General features: G+C 50.7%; 1 protein-coding gene across 2 annotated transcripts in view; it reads left to right on the forward strand.

Annotated features, from left to right (window-relative positions):
- Positions 1–6,460: 6,460 nt before the first annotated feature.
- Positions 6,461–15,251, forward strand: part of SLC27A1 (solute carrier family 27 member 1) — a 30,715-nt gene continuing 21,924 nt past the window's right edge. Inside the window, exons 1-2 of one of the 2 annotated variants that reach the window (XM_032412371.1) lie at positions 6,461–6,625; positions 8,082–8,249. In XM_032412371.1, the coding sequence (XP_032268262.1) occupies positions 8,083–8,249 (167 nt within the window). In that variant the 5' untranslated portion in view covers positions 6,461–6,625; position 8,082. Of the gene's footprint in view, positions 6,626–6,662; positions 6,687–8,081; positions 8,250–15,251 lie in introns of those variants that run through there. The other variant, XM_032412373.1, reaches the window with a different exon arrangement.

Below are 15,251 nucleotides of genomic sequence, written 5' to 3' on the forward strand. Positions count from 1 at the left end.
AGGTATCTTTAGGAGGCCGGTTTAGGACCTCACTAATCTGCCTAAACCGCGGCCTGATTCTGTGCTGCCTCCGAGGGTAGGGGCGGGCTGCCCATGGGCTCCTTCTCTGGAGACAGCTAGAAATCCATTAAGAAAAAGCACAGGATTGCAAAGGAAAGCAGTCATCCTGACATATGGGTGTGAAAATATTTTATTAAGTTGTGATGTAAAATATATGTGCTTCCTCATGAATTGAATGGGTTAAGTAATCGTGATTCACCAGGGCTCTACAAATGATTGTGATTTCTATTGTGATAAATGATATTTTGAGATGCCTGCCTGCAATGGCCAGGATATGATGTGAAATTATCTTTGATTTCCACAGGAGACAAAGTCACAGGGCTGGCCGATACCTGCTTTGACAGGACATGAAAAACATGCTGCATTCCAGTTAGAAGTGTAAAAATTAATAATGGGAAACTTGCTAAAATGGAGATGGGAGGCCAGAAGGGGGAGCTCTCACCATACCACTCCCAGTCAATTACAGGAAGAAGGGTCAATTTCAGACCTTCAACAGAAGAATCCACAGGAAAGAATGATCAGTTCCAACTGCCACCAGGAAAAGAGGGACATTGCATCTCCTACAATAAGTCAACTACCCCTGCAACTCAGCCAATTAACCATCATCACCCTGAACTGCTTTTCTCCAGTGGGCTTTCCTTCAAAACAACCCCTCCCAACTTCCTCCCTTCTTCTCCATAAAATAACGTTCATCTTCTTTGTTGAAATAGCCTATGGTTTTTGCTGTAGTTTGCTTCTCCCGAATCACAATTTTCTACTATTTCCAAACAAAATCCATTTTTGCTAGCAAACTTTATTTTTGAGGTCAATAGAAGTTAATGAAAATAAATCTGTGGGTTTTTTTTTTTTCTCCACCCTCCTCAATTCAGTCGGGACAGCCCACCTTAAGATCCCTTGGTAAGGATGAAAATCATGGCCACAGTATTTTGCAACCCCCTCTTATCAAAAGATGGAGACTAGTTCCCCTTTCCTTGGATCTGGACTGGCTTCATGACTTGCTTGAACAAGAGAATGTGGTGCGCGTGAGGTGTGAGTTTGGAGGATGAGTCTTATCCTCGCTTCCCATTTTCATTCTCTTGGAAGGCTGCCTCCAGAGGCCCCAGGTAAGGAAGCTGATCTAGCCCAGGGGTTGACAAAGCTTTTCTGTAAAGAGCCAGGTAGTAAATACTTTTGGATTTGTGGGCCATAGGGTCTCTTGCAACTTCGAATTCTGCCACTGTCTTGCAAAAGTGGCTCTGAACGATATGTAAATGAATTTATGTGTCTGGGTTCCAATAAAGCTCTATTTACAGACACTGAAGTTTGAATTTCATAGAATTTTCGCGTGTCATAAAATATTACTCTTTTGATTTTCTTCAACCGTTCCAAAATGTAAAAACCATTCTCAGCTTCTGGCGAGCCAGATTTGGCTGGTGAGTTGCAGTTTGCAGACCCCTGTTCTAGCCTATTGGATAAGAGGCCACATGGAGGTGTTGACCTTAAAATTAAAACAGTCAATTATTTTACCAACAAAAATGCGCTTGTTCAGGAATAGCAGAGAATTGCAATTCGGGACCAGCAAACTATGGCAAAAACCATAGGCTTGTCCAACAAACAAAGGAGAGGATTTTATGGAGAAAGAGGAAGTTGGGAGGGGTTGTTTTGAAGGGAAGTCCATTGGGGAGAAGCAGGAGTTCAGGCTGATGATGCTTTCTCATTGGCAGAGTTGCTTGGGTAGTCAATTTCTAATAGGAGATGCAATGTCCACAGTTTCCTGTTGGGGTCTATGAATGATAATTCGTTCCTGTTGATTCTTCTGTTAAGGGTCTATAATTGACATCTCTTCCTGTAATTGAAGTGGGAGTGGTACCGGCAGGAGAGCTCCCCCTTCTGGCCTTCAACTGCATTTCAGTGAGATTTCCCTTCATTAATTTTCACAGAGGTGAACTAGACGCTCCCGGGACAGGCAGCACCAACTGCCACACATGTGATCTTCCAGTCCAGCCACTGGCAGATTGTAGCAGATTGCCTGAGCCAGCCGAGTCCAGCAGAGAGACTGCCCAGGCAACCTATGGGGTCCTGATAATAGTCGATCCCTGTTGTATGAAGCCACTCCAATTTGGGGTGATTTGTTACACAGCAATAGCTAACTAATACACCAGGTCTAGAGGATCTTTCCAGGCCTAGGAAAACATGAGAGACTCTGAAAGGAACTTCGTGTTGGCTTTATTTTTATTTTTTTTAAAGATTTTATTTATTTATTTGAGAGAGAGAAAATGAGAGACAGAGAGCATGAGAGGGAGGAGGGTCAGAGGGAGAAGCAGACTCCCTGCCGAGCAGGGAGCCCGATGCGGGACTCGATCCTGGGACTCCAGGATCATGACCTGAGCCAAAGGCAGTCGCTTAACCAACTGAGCCACCCAGGCGCCCTCGTGTTGGCTTTAAACAATCAAAAAGAATGGGGCACGTGGGTGGCTCAGTAGGTTAAATGTCCGACTCTTGATTTCAGTTCAGGTTATGATCTCAGGGTCATGAGATCGAGCCCTGTGTTGGGGATTCCCTCTCTCTTCCTCATGGAATTCTCTCTCTCTTCCTCTTCCTCTGCCCCTTCTGCTCATGTACACGTGCTCTCGCTTGTTCTCTCTCTCTCCAAAAAATAAATTAAATAAATAAATAAATAAAAATAAAAAGGAAATCACAAAATCCTCATTCTCCAGATTTAATTCATATTGTCCAGGCTTTTTGAATGGGCTCATTCCTAATGTGTCCTTGTCACATTCTGCTTAGAAACAATTTCCTGGTCAGGTTTTCCTCACCCTACCAGAACCCCAGGAAGTCCGGCTGTGTTGTGAATGCAAGATGCACTGAGAGCACAATGATCTCAGTAGTGGAGAACTCTCCTATAATCTTTATGAGGTGCCAGGCTCCTGTTTTCGGAACAGCCCTACCAGGTTTGTACGATTTTATTCCATTGTGCAGGTGAAGCAGAGAGCCTCAGAGAAACTGATTTTCAAAGCCAAGTCATCCAGTGAATGACGCGTGTGGGGCTGCAGGGCCAAGTCCAACTTGACTGGGGCTTTTGTTTATCCCAGATTTCCAAACTGTGGCACCCTTGACATTTGGGGCTAGCTCATTGTTTGTGGGGGGGGGGCAGTCCTGTGTGTTGTAGGATGCTTAGCAGCACCCCTGGCCTTGATCCACTAGATGCCAGGAGCAACCCCGTCTTCCAGTCGTGACAATTAAAAATGTCTCCAGACATTGCCCAGTGTCCCAAAGGGGCAGTTGAGAACTATCACTCTAACCCTTTATTCTGTTGTAGTGGGTTGAGTGGTGGCCCCCAAAGAGATGTCCAAGTCCTAAACCCAGAACCTGTGACTGTGACCTTATTTGGAAACAGGGTCTTTGCAGAGGTAATTGTAATTAAAAATCTCAAGATGAGATCATCCTGGATTATGTAGGTAGGTCTTAAATCCAATGACAAGTGTCCTTATAAGAGACAGAAGAGGAGGGGCGCCTGGGTGGCTCAGTCGTTAAGCGTCTGCCTTCGGCTCAGGTCATAATCCCAGGGTCCTGGGATCGAGCCCTGCGTCGGGCTCCCTGCTCAGCGGAAAGCCTGCTTCTCCCTCTCCCACTCCCCCTGCTTGTGTTCCTGCTGTCGCTATCTCTCTCTCTGTCAAATAAAAAAAAGAGAGACAGAAGAGGAGACACATACAGGCAGAAGGCCATGTGGACACGGAGGTGGAGACCGGAGTGAGGTGGTCTTAGCCAAGAAACGCGTGGATCCTCCCCTAGAATTTCCAGAGGGACTGTGGCTGTTCACACTTTGATTTTGGACTTCTGGCCTCCAGAACTGTGAGAGAATAAATTTCTGTTGTTTTAAGCCACCTGGTTTGTGCTACTTTGTTATGACAGAAAGAAACTCACCAGAAGAAACTCACGCCTACTTGTACTGGGCACATGAATTTGTCAGAGAGACATTGTTCACTCCCACATGGTGCTCATGTTCTATTTATAGTGAAACCCCCAAGCTATGATCTTTGAATATTCTACTTTTAATGTATGCTTCATTTTTCCCCTTCTGGAAAGTCCTAAGAACTTCTTTTGCTGTGGCCTACAGCCCCTTGTGGTCACCCTGGGGAGGGAGATGCATGTCTGGCCGTACCCCTACACCTAGTGTGTTCCTGGCCCATTCATTCTGCAGATGCGAAGCCCCTCATCAACCGTGGCGCAGTGGTGATCAAGAAATATTTGAGGCACAGTGCTCCAGCAGGCAGGCAATATCACCCAGAAGGCAACCAAGGTACAGAGGGGAGAGGCAGCCAGCCCAAGGCCACCAGCTGGAGGGTAGAACCTGAGTCTGCCCCCGTGTCCAGGCCTCAGTTTTCATGTCTGTGAAATGGGGATAAGACAGTGCTTCATCCAGAAAACCAGGGGACAGTTGTATTTCAGAATTGGGAGTTTTTTGGGGGCGCCTGGGTGGCTCAGTCATTGAGTGTCTGCCTTGGCTCAGGTCATGATCCCAGGGTCCTGGGATCGAGCCCCGCATCGGGCTCCCTGCTGGGCGGGGAGCCTGCTTCTCCCTCTCCCACTCTGCCGGCTTGTGTTCCCTCTCTCGCTGTGTCTCTCTGTCAAATAAATAAATAAAATCTTAAAAAAAAAAAAAGAATTGGGAGTTTTTTGTATCTTAAGAAAGTAATCAAGGGTAAAAGATCTGTATATCGTGTGATCAAGGGTAAAAGATGCTGTATATCGTGGCCTAGGAAGAGCCATTAAGCAAAGGCATAAATAAGGGATAACAGGGATACAAAAGGATAAATGACCACGGTAAGTGGACTGGGTCAGCTCGGGAGGGGGGAGGTGAGGGGGGAGAGGGAGGTGGTTCCTCTGTCACGGGAAACTGGGTTCTCCTCCTGGTGGGTGTCCAGCCGTGGTGGGTGTCCAGCCGGAAGACAACCAAGCCAAAGAGTGGGAAAAGGAAGGGTTTTATTTGCAACAAGTAGGGAGAGCACCGAGGATATTTCCCAAAGCAGTGTCCTCTCCCTCCATACGACAAAATTGGGGAAGTTTTAAGCTAAGGGTGCATGCATAATCATGAAGGGGCTGGGCAAAGGAAAGATCAGTAGAGAACTGGGGCAAAAGTCATCAGTGTTTTGAGAGCTCAAAGGGGTTTAAATCCTGCAATGCCTCAAGGCTGTGTATCGGGTCAACGTTTACTTCTGAAAAAGCACTGGGAGTTTTACCCCCGATTTATTGTTTCTGAGATGGTGAGGCTCTCCCCTGGCCTGGTAGTGGATGTTAGTTTTCCCAGGAACTTCTGCAATTGGACTTGACAATGTGCTTGGGCAATGAGGGCCAGTCAGGTGTAGATCACAAAGTGGCTGGGAACCTAAAATGACTTCTCTTGTATTAAGAAAGCGGTTCATCTTTCTTTTTCAGGAACCCCTCACTCTATCTGCCTACACCTACACCTGGAGTTCTGGCACCACCTTAAGAAAAAGTTGGGTTTCCAGAGCCTTTTGGATTTGGGGATTTTGGACTGAGGACCCATAAGAGTATCTCCAGGAGCTGTGGGCAGAGTTGGAAGAGTTTGATTGTCACGGGCACTATTTAGTGAGGTCTCAGTAAACTTGGTAGGATGGAGAAGGGGAGAGGGAAGAAAGGGGGAGAGGAGGAAGAGGAAGGGAGGAAGAGGGAAGCCAGGAGGGTAGGGGAGGGGGTAAGAGGAGGGGTAGAAAGGAGGAGGGACAGAGCAGAGAGAAGGGGAAAGAAGTAGGCAGAGGAGCAAAGAAAGGGGAAGGGGAGGAAAGGGGGAGGGGAGGAAGAAAGCTGAAGTGGGGGATAGAGAACGGAAGGAGGAAGGGGAGGAAGTGGGGAAGAATGGAGGTATCAGGGTCAGAGAGTGGAGGGGGAGGAGAAGTTCAGGGAAGAAGGAAAGGGGAGGAGGTGGGGGGAGGTGGGAGAGCAAGCCTCCAGCCCACATTTGTGAATGAGTGAATCTCAACTCCAACTAATGTGACAGCTCCAGTCCTCAGTTTCTTTACCTGTAAAATGGGGTGAGCACAAGAGTGCTACCTGACAGGATAAGAGTGCAGCTGTAGTTACCGGTCATTACTGACTCTGCTGATCTCTGGCCCCAACTGGTGGCTGGCTCTGGGCCTGTCCTCCAGATCTGCCTCCTTGCCCCCCATTCCACCAACCCTGGGCAACTACAGGGACCAGTGGTGGCATGTGGGAGGGGTGGGAGCCTGCCCAACCCTGTCCTCCAAATGGTGCTGGAAGCAGGCCCTGGCTACCTCCCAAGGAGAGAGCTGAGAAGGTCGGCCAAAGCAAGGCAGAAAACAAGCTGGGGTGGGGTGGGCAGGGGGGCAAAGGAGGCGGAGCTTGGAGGGAGGGATCCAAGGCAGTGGCCTGCATGCGCAGGACACAGGCAGAGCAGGGCCCGGGAGTCTGCAGAAATAGAGGTTCTGGAGGGCCCACCTTCTCAAGCTAGGTTTGGAGTCCTCTGTCTTGGCCTCATCGTCCCTGCCTGAGCTTCTGGGAACCCACGAGGAAGCAGCCAAGACTGAGGGTCTGTGAGCCGCTCCAGGTCAGCCAGGGACCAGGGTGGTGGGCAGCCAGGCCAGCGCTGGCCCGTGCCTGATCAGGAGGTGGGCTTTTGGGTCTCTGGGTGGGCATTTAGGACTTTGGGTGTGGGCGGGTGGGAACCTGGTGTGTGGATTTTGCCCTCCTTGGGCTCCTGGGGTGTTACACTGAGAATTTGACAAGATTTTGCGATATGGATTTGGGATAAGTTGGGTCCTTGAAATGTATCATTAAGACTGAGGTGGGGTTTGGATTTAGAACCTTTTGGGGCTCCTAGGCTGAGTTTAGGACTCTCCAGATCCCTGGAATGTGTATTTAAGACCCAACAGGCGTCCGAGCCTAGATTTAGGACAAACGGGGCAAGAATCCAGTACAGACAGGCCCTGGATGTGAACCAGGACTTTCTGGTTCCCCCGGGTAGGAATCCGTTTGTCATCTAGAGCTCAGCCTGGAGCCACGCCCCTAGGCTGCGGGCGCACGTGTTTTCTAAACGCCGCGCGGAGGCGGGTGGGGGGAGCGGTTTGGGTGTCTCCAAGACAGCGGACGCCCTCTCTGGGCCGTTCTAGCCCCCTGGTCTCGTTGGCCGTTGTCTCTCTGGCGTGGGGCCCCTCTCTATGGTCATGGCCTCCGGAAAGGGGCGGGCCTTGGCTAAGAGGCTGAGGAGCTCGGAGCTAGACAGGTCGGAAGAGGGCCTTGGGGCGGGCCTGGGCTGGAAGATGGGGAGGGGCCTAGGCTCTAGGTGGGCCAGAGGGAGGCCCGGAGGATGACGATTGGGCCAAAGCCTGAGGGCGGGGCTAGTGGCCAGGGGTGGAACGTGGGCCTGGGATTGGGGGCGGGCCAGGCCCGGGACTAGGGGGAGGGGCGTGCGTTTGTGGGCGGGACCAGAGGGCAGGCTGGGGGCGGGGCTCAGTGAGTGGCGGAGTAGGGCTAGAAGCAGGACTTGGAGGAAAGCCCAGGACCTGTGGGTACTGGGGTGGATCCTGTAACCGAGGACAGCGCTAGGTCAAGGCAATGGGGGAAAGCTGGTCAAGTGACTGGGAAGGGCCTCTGTCTGTGGTAGGGACGAGGTGGAGCCCATGCTTGGGGCCAAGTCGTGAGAGTGGAGCTTGGGTTCAGAGTCCAGCCGCTAGGTCAAACATGGGGTAGGGCTTGACAGTGACTGGCGGAGTCCTAGAGCTGCGTCTGAGGGCGTGGCCTGTACTAATAATTGGCAAAGAAGCCTGAGCCGGGCTAGGAACACAAAGGGAGGCCTGTGTCCCGCGTGGGACGGGGCGGAGCCCTGATCCGGGGGCGGAGTCTGTCCGGGACGGGGCCAATTCCAGGCACGAGGGCGGGGCTTGGCTCGAAGGGGGTGGCCTGGGCTCTCCGAGGAGGCGGAGCCCGGGCCTGGGGGCGGAGCCCGGCTGGCCGTGGGGCGGGGCCCCAGCGGTCCGCGGCCTCAGCGCTCTCCGCCTCCCCAGGATGCAGGCTCCCGGGGCAGGCTCGGCCTCGGTGGTCTCGCTCGTGCTGTTGTGGCTGCTGGGGCTGCCGTGGACCTGGAGCGCAGCGGCGGCGCTCGGCGTGTACGTGGGCGGCGGCGGCTGGCGTTTCCTGCGCATCGTCTGCAAGACCGCAAGGCGGGACCTCTTGTGAGTGCAGTTGGGGCCTGGGCCCCAGCCGGCTGCGCATCTTGCGGGTGATCAGAGGGAGGGTGTTGCAGGGGCGGAGTCGGGGGCCCTGGGGGCTTGGGGAGAGGGGCTTTGGAGACTGGAGGCGATGCTTAGGTGGGGGCGGGGCTAGAGGCGGGGCCGGGGCCTGAAAGAGTGACGGGTTGGGGGGGGTCTCTTGAGGGGAACTGCAGGGGATAGCTTGAGGGTCTCTGGAGGGAGATGAGTAAGTTTCAAGATTCTAGAGGTGTTTGGGAGACCTCAGGGGGCTGGAAGGTAACTTGGGGATCTTTGGGCAGCTGGTAGGGGTTCCAGAGAGCTGGAGCTGATTGGGAGGCCGTGGGTATTTGGGGTCTTTGTGGGGACTTGGTGACGGTGAGAGGCCTCTAGAGGCTCTTCAGGGATTCTGGTAGGTCCCTAAGGGCCCACAGTGGCGACCCAGTGGTCTTTGGGGGCTGCAAAGACACTTTGGGGTTTTTAGGGCTTTCTCGGGGGGGGGGTGAGGGATGAAGGGGCTTCTTGAGACATCTGTAAGAGACTTTTAGGGTTCCTGAAGGGTGTGTATCTCCTGGGGGCCATTTACCGGTTTCTCTGTGGCCTGGGGCGCTCTTTGAGAGTTTGGGATCTGTGCAGGATTTGAGGGGTTCAGGGTTTGTGGAGAGGTTTTTGTGTATTCCAAGACTTGTCTGGGGATCTCTGGAGACCGTGATCTCTCACGAGGGGATTTTGGTGTCGTATACAGCTATCCTTGGAAGAAGGTCTCTGGGGTGTCTCCGAGGGGCTTGCTTGAAGAAGCTGTTGGGGGTCCTCCTGGGGTGAAATAGGGGTTGCTGGGGATTCCCATCAGAGCAAATCTTAGTAACAGCCCCCACATGGGAATGCCTGAGCACCCGCTGTGGATCGGCCAAGCTGATCCTCTCAGGGGAGGTGGGGGAACTAACAGGCTCTGTGAGCGGCAGGATGGTGTGGAGCTGGGGAAAGGTCCACTGCCAATTGGTTCTGAACCTTCTAGATTCGTCCTTTTCTCTCCATGGCCTGGCCCCTGCCTCTGGTCTTTCTGACGTGCAGATTTGACCGTGCGGTCTGTTCACACACCCTCCACAACCCCCATCCTCTGCAGGAGAAAGATTCAACCTCCAGCTGGACACTAGGTTCTGTGACCTATGCCAGGATTTGCCCACTAGCCACTCCCCACCTCCATAGGTTCAACTGACCCTCACATCAACTTGCCTTGTCAGGCTCAGGATGTTCCCTCTGCCTGGAACACGCTGAACCCTTTTGCCTGGTGATGCCTTATGATGTTGCCTCCTTCAGGGGACGCTTGGCTGAATTTTCCTACTCAACACTCTCCCATGGTTCCTTGTTGCCCTTAGAATCTAGACCATGCGAGGTTTCTGACCATGTCCCCAACCTCTTCTCCTTTCTTTTCTTTAAAAATTTTTTTAAAGATTTTATTTATTTATTTGACAGAGAGAGGGTGTGAGAGAGCACAAGCAGGGGGAGCGGCAGAGGGAGAGGGAGAAGCAGGCTCCCCCACTGAGCAGGGAGCCCCAATGTAGGGCTTGATCCCAGGACCCTGGGATCATGACCTGAGCCAAAGGCACTTAGCCGACTGAGCCACCCAGGCCCATCCCCGCTTTCTTTCTTTTGTCACTCTTCCAGCTACACTGGCCTTCTTGCTGTTCCTCAACATGCTCAACCCTGGGGCCTTTGTACTTGCTGCTCCCTCTGCCTGGATCACTCTTGCTCTTCCTTTTCATCATGCCGTGGCTTGAGTGTCACCCCAGAGAGCCCTCTCCTGACACTGCGTCCCTGTATGCCCTCCCACCTTGCTGCTCTTTGGCAGAATGGCCAACATTTACAGAGTGCTCTCTCCATGCCAGGCATGCTAAACATGACTTCTTTAAGCCCTCCCAGCAACCCTGTGATGTGGCTGCTCTCCTGTCCCCATCTAACAGATGAGCAAACTGAGGCACAGCGTAGTTTGGTCACTTGCCCAAAGTCACACAGGAGGCAAGTAGTGGGGACAGGATTTGAACCTAGGCGGTGTGGCTCCAAAGCTTGACTGGTTGCCACTAGCAGCATTTGTTATTTAAAATGATTTTTTAGAAAAGATTTTATTTATTTATTTGAGAGGGAGAGAGAGAGAGCATGAGTCGGGGGAGAGGCAGAGGGAGAAGCAGACTCCCCGCTGAGCAGGGAGCCCGATGCGGGGCTCGATCCCAGGACTCCGAGATCATAACCTGAGCCGAAGGCAGATGCTTCACCGACTGAGCCACCCAGGTGCCCCGTCATTTGTAATTCTCTTATGTGTCTGCTTTCTCGCCTTTTAATTCTTGAGTTTCTTTCCCCCAACCAGGCTGTGGGCCCTGCGGGGGCACAATAGAAGCTGTGTGGGGTCTTCATGCCACTGTGGACCTGGCCTCCACATAGGGTGGCACATGGCAGGAAGCCTTCCCTGGCTTCCTTGGGCTTGTCCAGGCCCCAGCTCTGCCTCACTGAGCCGGAGTATCTGTGCCTGGCTGTCTACCCCGGGGATGGGGCAGGAGCTGGGACGACTCCAGCTCCCTGACACAGGGCTTCACACACGTTTCTGTAGGAGGCAGCCTCAAAGATGGCCCAACCGCCTGGTCTTCACATTCTCATATGATCCCCCCTGCTTCAGGTGTGGGCTGGATCTAGCAACTTGCTTCCAATGAACAGAATACAGCAAAAGTAATAGGATATTATATCCAAGATTAGTAATACAAAAGACTGTGGTTTCTATTTTGGGTACTATCTCCGGGAAAAGCTGGCTGCTGTGATGGGAGGCAGCCCACGTGAGTGAACTTGGAAGTGGATTCTGTCCCAGTGAAACCTTGAGATGACCCCAGCCCCAGCCAACACATTGACTGCAGTCTCACAAGACACCCTGAGCCAGAACCACCCAGCTAAGCTACTCCTGGCTTCCTGACCCTCAGAAACTGTGAGATAATAAATGTTTCCAGCTGGTAATTTTGGAGGGAATTTGTTACACAGTGATAGCTAACTGACACAGCTTGTATAGCCCTCTCTAGGGGCCAGGCTTTGTAATGGTCTCACAGTCCTGTAAAGAAGGAATGCCTACTAACCTCACTTTACAGGCTGGTGAAGCAAGGCACAGAGAGATGAGGTCATTTACCTAGGAATGCACAGCCAAGGAGGGCTTAGGGCACTGGAGTCCATGTTCTTAGCTACTGTGTGGTGCTGGAGGTGGTGGTGGGGCTGCATTTAGACCCGGGGATCAGAAAATATTTGAGCACCTGGCCCCACTTCATCCTGTATCCCGTATTTGTGGCACAAAATCTGATCCCGTTTATCCATGTTGGGTTTCTTTCTGCCCTGGTGCTCTGGGGTTCGGGGTGAAAACATGAGGGGGCAGAAGGAACAGAGGGTGAGAAAAGGTCTCAGGAGGGGCCCAGAGGCGGACAGTGGCTTCTTTGTCTCCGGGTGGGGGTGGCTTGGGCTGCCGCCAGGTGGGGCAGCCCAGGCATGTGGTTGGAGCTGAGCACTGGAATCCACTGCCTGCCCACGTGGATGTACTCCAGAGAAAATGGGGGCGAGGGCAGGACGGGGCAGGCGGTGAGGGCTGGGCCCCATCATGAATGCTCGTGTAACCTGATCATGATTAGCTCCAGCCTCAGTGTCTGTTTCCTGGAGTGTCACCTATGGATGGGGGACCTCCTTGCGGGGGCTACTTCCTGTGGCTCCCAGCCTTGCTGGTGGTCCTTTTCCCGTGGCTATAAAAGTAGCATCAGCTCCTGGGGTCCTTGGGGTGCTCTGTCAGGTTTACTCACAGGAAGCTCTTATAGGGGAGCTGGGTACCCAGTAGGCACTCAGATGCATTGTTGCCGATTGCCGTCAGCTGGTAGAGGGGGCCTTGGTGGCTGTGTAGGTTGGATGGTTGGGGGCTGGGTGGCCAGAGCCAGCGTGTCTAGCTGTGGACCTCCGCTCTGCCCCTTGCTGGCCTGTGGAGCATTACCCCCGGTCTCAGTTCCTCCACCTGTAAAAATAGTCCTTACGTAGTACCTCCTCCTCAAGAAGCATGCATCGAACACGGCCTGTGTGCAACATCGGCACTTGGCTTGTCACGTGGTACATGGTGACTGCTTTATTAATGCTTTGTGGCAAGCCTGAGGAAGAGCAGAGGGACCCTGCTGGGGGCCTGATTCTGGGCTCTTCTGCCCTGACTTGCTGTGTGACCTTGGACATGTGAATTCACCTCTCTGAGCACCCCCCTCATCCTGTCACCTGTCACGTGGAAATCTTAGGACCCTACTTTGGAGGGTGGCCATAAGGTTAGCTCAGTCACTGGCACCTAGTAGGTGCTCAAGAAATGCCAAGGCTGCTCATCTTAGCTATTCTGTTTACTGTTGAATGGGTGAGATATCAGGATCTGATCAGGGAGGTGGATGGGTGGATATATAGACAGCTATATTTTATTTTATTTTGAAAAGATTTTATGTATTTCTTTATCAGAGAGAGAGAGGGAGGGAGAGCATGAGCAGGGGGAGGGGCAGAGGGAGAGGGAGAAGCAGACTCCCCACTGAGCTGGGAGCCTGATGTGGGGCTCGATTCCAGGATCCTGGGATCATGACCTGAGCTGAAGGCAGATGCTTAATCGACTGAGCCACCCAGGTGTCCCGACGCTGTCTTTTAATATTTTTTCACTTTTTTTGTGTAATAGTCAATATATAACATATGGTACAAAATTCAAATGTTAGAGAGAGGTTTACAGTGAATGTTGTCCTCTCTGCTGCCCCCAGCCCTGCAGTTTCCTTCCTCTGAGGCATCTTCTGTCTCTTTCCCAAGACACAGTTACAGGAATGTGCACAGACCTTCCTGTTCTCCGTGCCTACAGATGGCTGCACGTTCTCCATCATATTTCTCACCTGGTGCCTTCTTTCCATTTTTACTTGTAATTTTTACTTTTATTAAAGTCATGCAAGCTTCAAGATGAAAGACGCTAAGCCTTCTACCTCAAGCGGCAGCTGTGTCCCCTACCTTTCACCCACACCCACATTTTTCCTTCCCTACCTGGAATGACTCTTACCTCTTGTCTGAATCTTTTGGGCTTTAACTTCATATCTCTAAATGGCTTATGTGACAATATCTGCATTTTTTCAGTTGGAGATTTGATCTGTCATCTACGTCCGTGGAATAGGAGGATGTGACATCCCTTTATCCCCCTTGTCCTCACTCTCTTCCTGTCCCTCTATATGCATGTACACCTGTTTCCTGGGTCCCTGGTGGTTTTCTTCTTTGGTTTACTCCTTTGATCTGTTGCAACACATCCTTATTAGTTTTTGGAGAAATATGGATGAGAAATTAATTTTTTGAGACCCTTCATGTATGAAAACATTTTAATTTCCACCCTCACACTTGACTGATGGTCTGGGTATAAACTTCTAGGTTGGAAATTATTTTCCTTCGAAAATGAAGGCTTTCTTCTCACATGATTATTGTTGAGAAGCCTGAAACCCTTCCAATTCCTGATTTGTTGTTTTTTTTTTTTCTTTCTGAAAGCTTGTGGGATCTTTTCAAGATGGTGGGCTATTTCCATTCATTGTATGATCTGTTGGTTGGTTTCAGGTCAATGAATTTTTCTTGAATGATATTGATGATTTACTTAACCTTTATTTCATTTGTTCTTCTTGGAACTCCTGTTATTCAGTACCTGGAACAGCATTTGGCTTGGTAACTATTTATTGAATAAATGTAATTTGGACCTTCTGGGCTGGTTCTCTAATTTCTTTTTTATTCCTCTTTTATTTTCCATCTCTATCTTTTTATCCTACTTTCTGTGGTAGTTCTTCAAACATACCTTCTAACCTTTCTATTCATGTTTGACTTATGCCCTCACATTTGAAATTTTTTATTGTGATCATTATTGTTTAAAGTAATAGATTCTATTTTTACTTTTTTATAGACTTCATTTTTTAAAGATTTTGTGTATTTGACAGAGAGAGCGCGCAGAAGCAGGGGGAACAGCAGGCAGAGGGAAAGGAAGAAGCAGGCTCCCCATGGAGCAGGGAGTCCAATGTGGGGCTCAATCCCAGGACCCCAGCATCATGACCCAAGCTGAAGGCAGACGCTTAACCGACGGAGCCACCCAGGTACCCCAAGACTTCATTTTTATTTATTTATTTGACAGAGAAACAAAGACAGCGAGAAAGGGAACACAAGCAGGGGGAGTGGGAGAGGGAGAAGCAGGCTTCCCGCTGAGCAGGGAGCCCGATGTGGGGCTCGATCCCAGGTCCCTGGGATCATGACCTGAGCCAAAGGCAGACACCTAATGACTGAGCCACCCAGGTGCCCAAGACTTCATTTTTTTAAAAAAGATTTATTTATTTGAGAGAGAGTGTGTGTGCGTGCAAGTTGGGGGAGGGGCAGAGGGCGAGAATCTCAAGCAGACTCCCCGATCCCATGGCCCCAAGATCATGACCTGAGCTGAAATCAAGAGTTGGATGCTCAGAAACAGCCACCCAGGTGCCCAAGACTTCTTCTTCTTTTTTTTTTAATTATCAGTTTTAGGTTTACAGAAAAATTGATCTGAGAGTACAGAGTTCCCATATATCCCCTTACCCTCTCCCACAGTTTCCCCTATTATTAAGATCTTTTACTAGTGTAGGGTACTTGTTACAATTGATGAACCAATATTGATACATTTTTATTAACTAAAACTCACATTTTTCTTCTTTTCTTTCTTTTTAAGTAGGCTCCACCCCCAATGTGGAGCCCAACGTGGGGCCTGAACTCATTACCCTGAGATCAAGACCTGAACTCTGATCAAGAGTCGGTCGCTTAACCAACTGAGTCACTCAGGCGCACCGTGAAACTCATATTTTTCATTAGGGTTTATTCTGTGTGTTGTACATTCTTTGGTGCCCTCACATTTTAATTTTCCAGGAATTTTTTTTCATTCCCTGAAAGCTTTTTCTAATAGTATCTCATTCTTGTTTTGTG

This window comes from Phoca vitulina, unplaced genomic scaffold, assembly GCF_004348235.1.
Source record: "Phoca vitulina isolate PV1807 unplaced genomic scaffold, GSC_HSeal_1.0 scaffold13, whole genome shotgun sequence".
NCBI classification, from domain to species: Eukaryota; Metazoa; Chordata; class Mammalia; order Carnivora; family Phocidae; genus Phoca; species Phoca vitulina.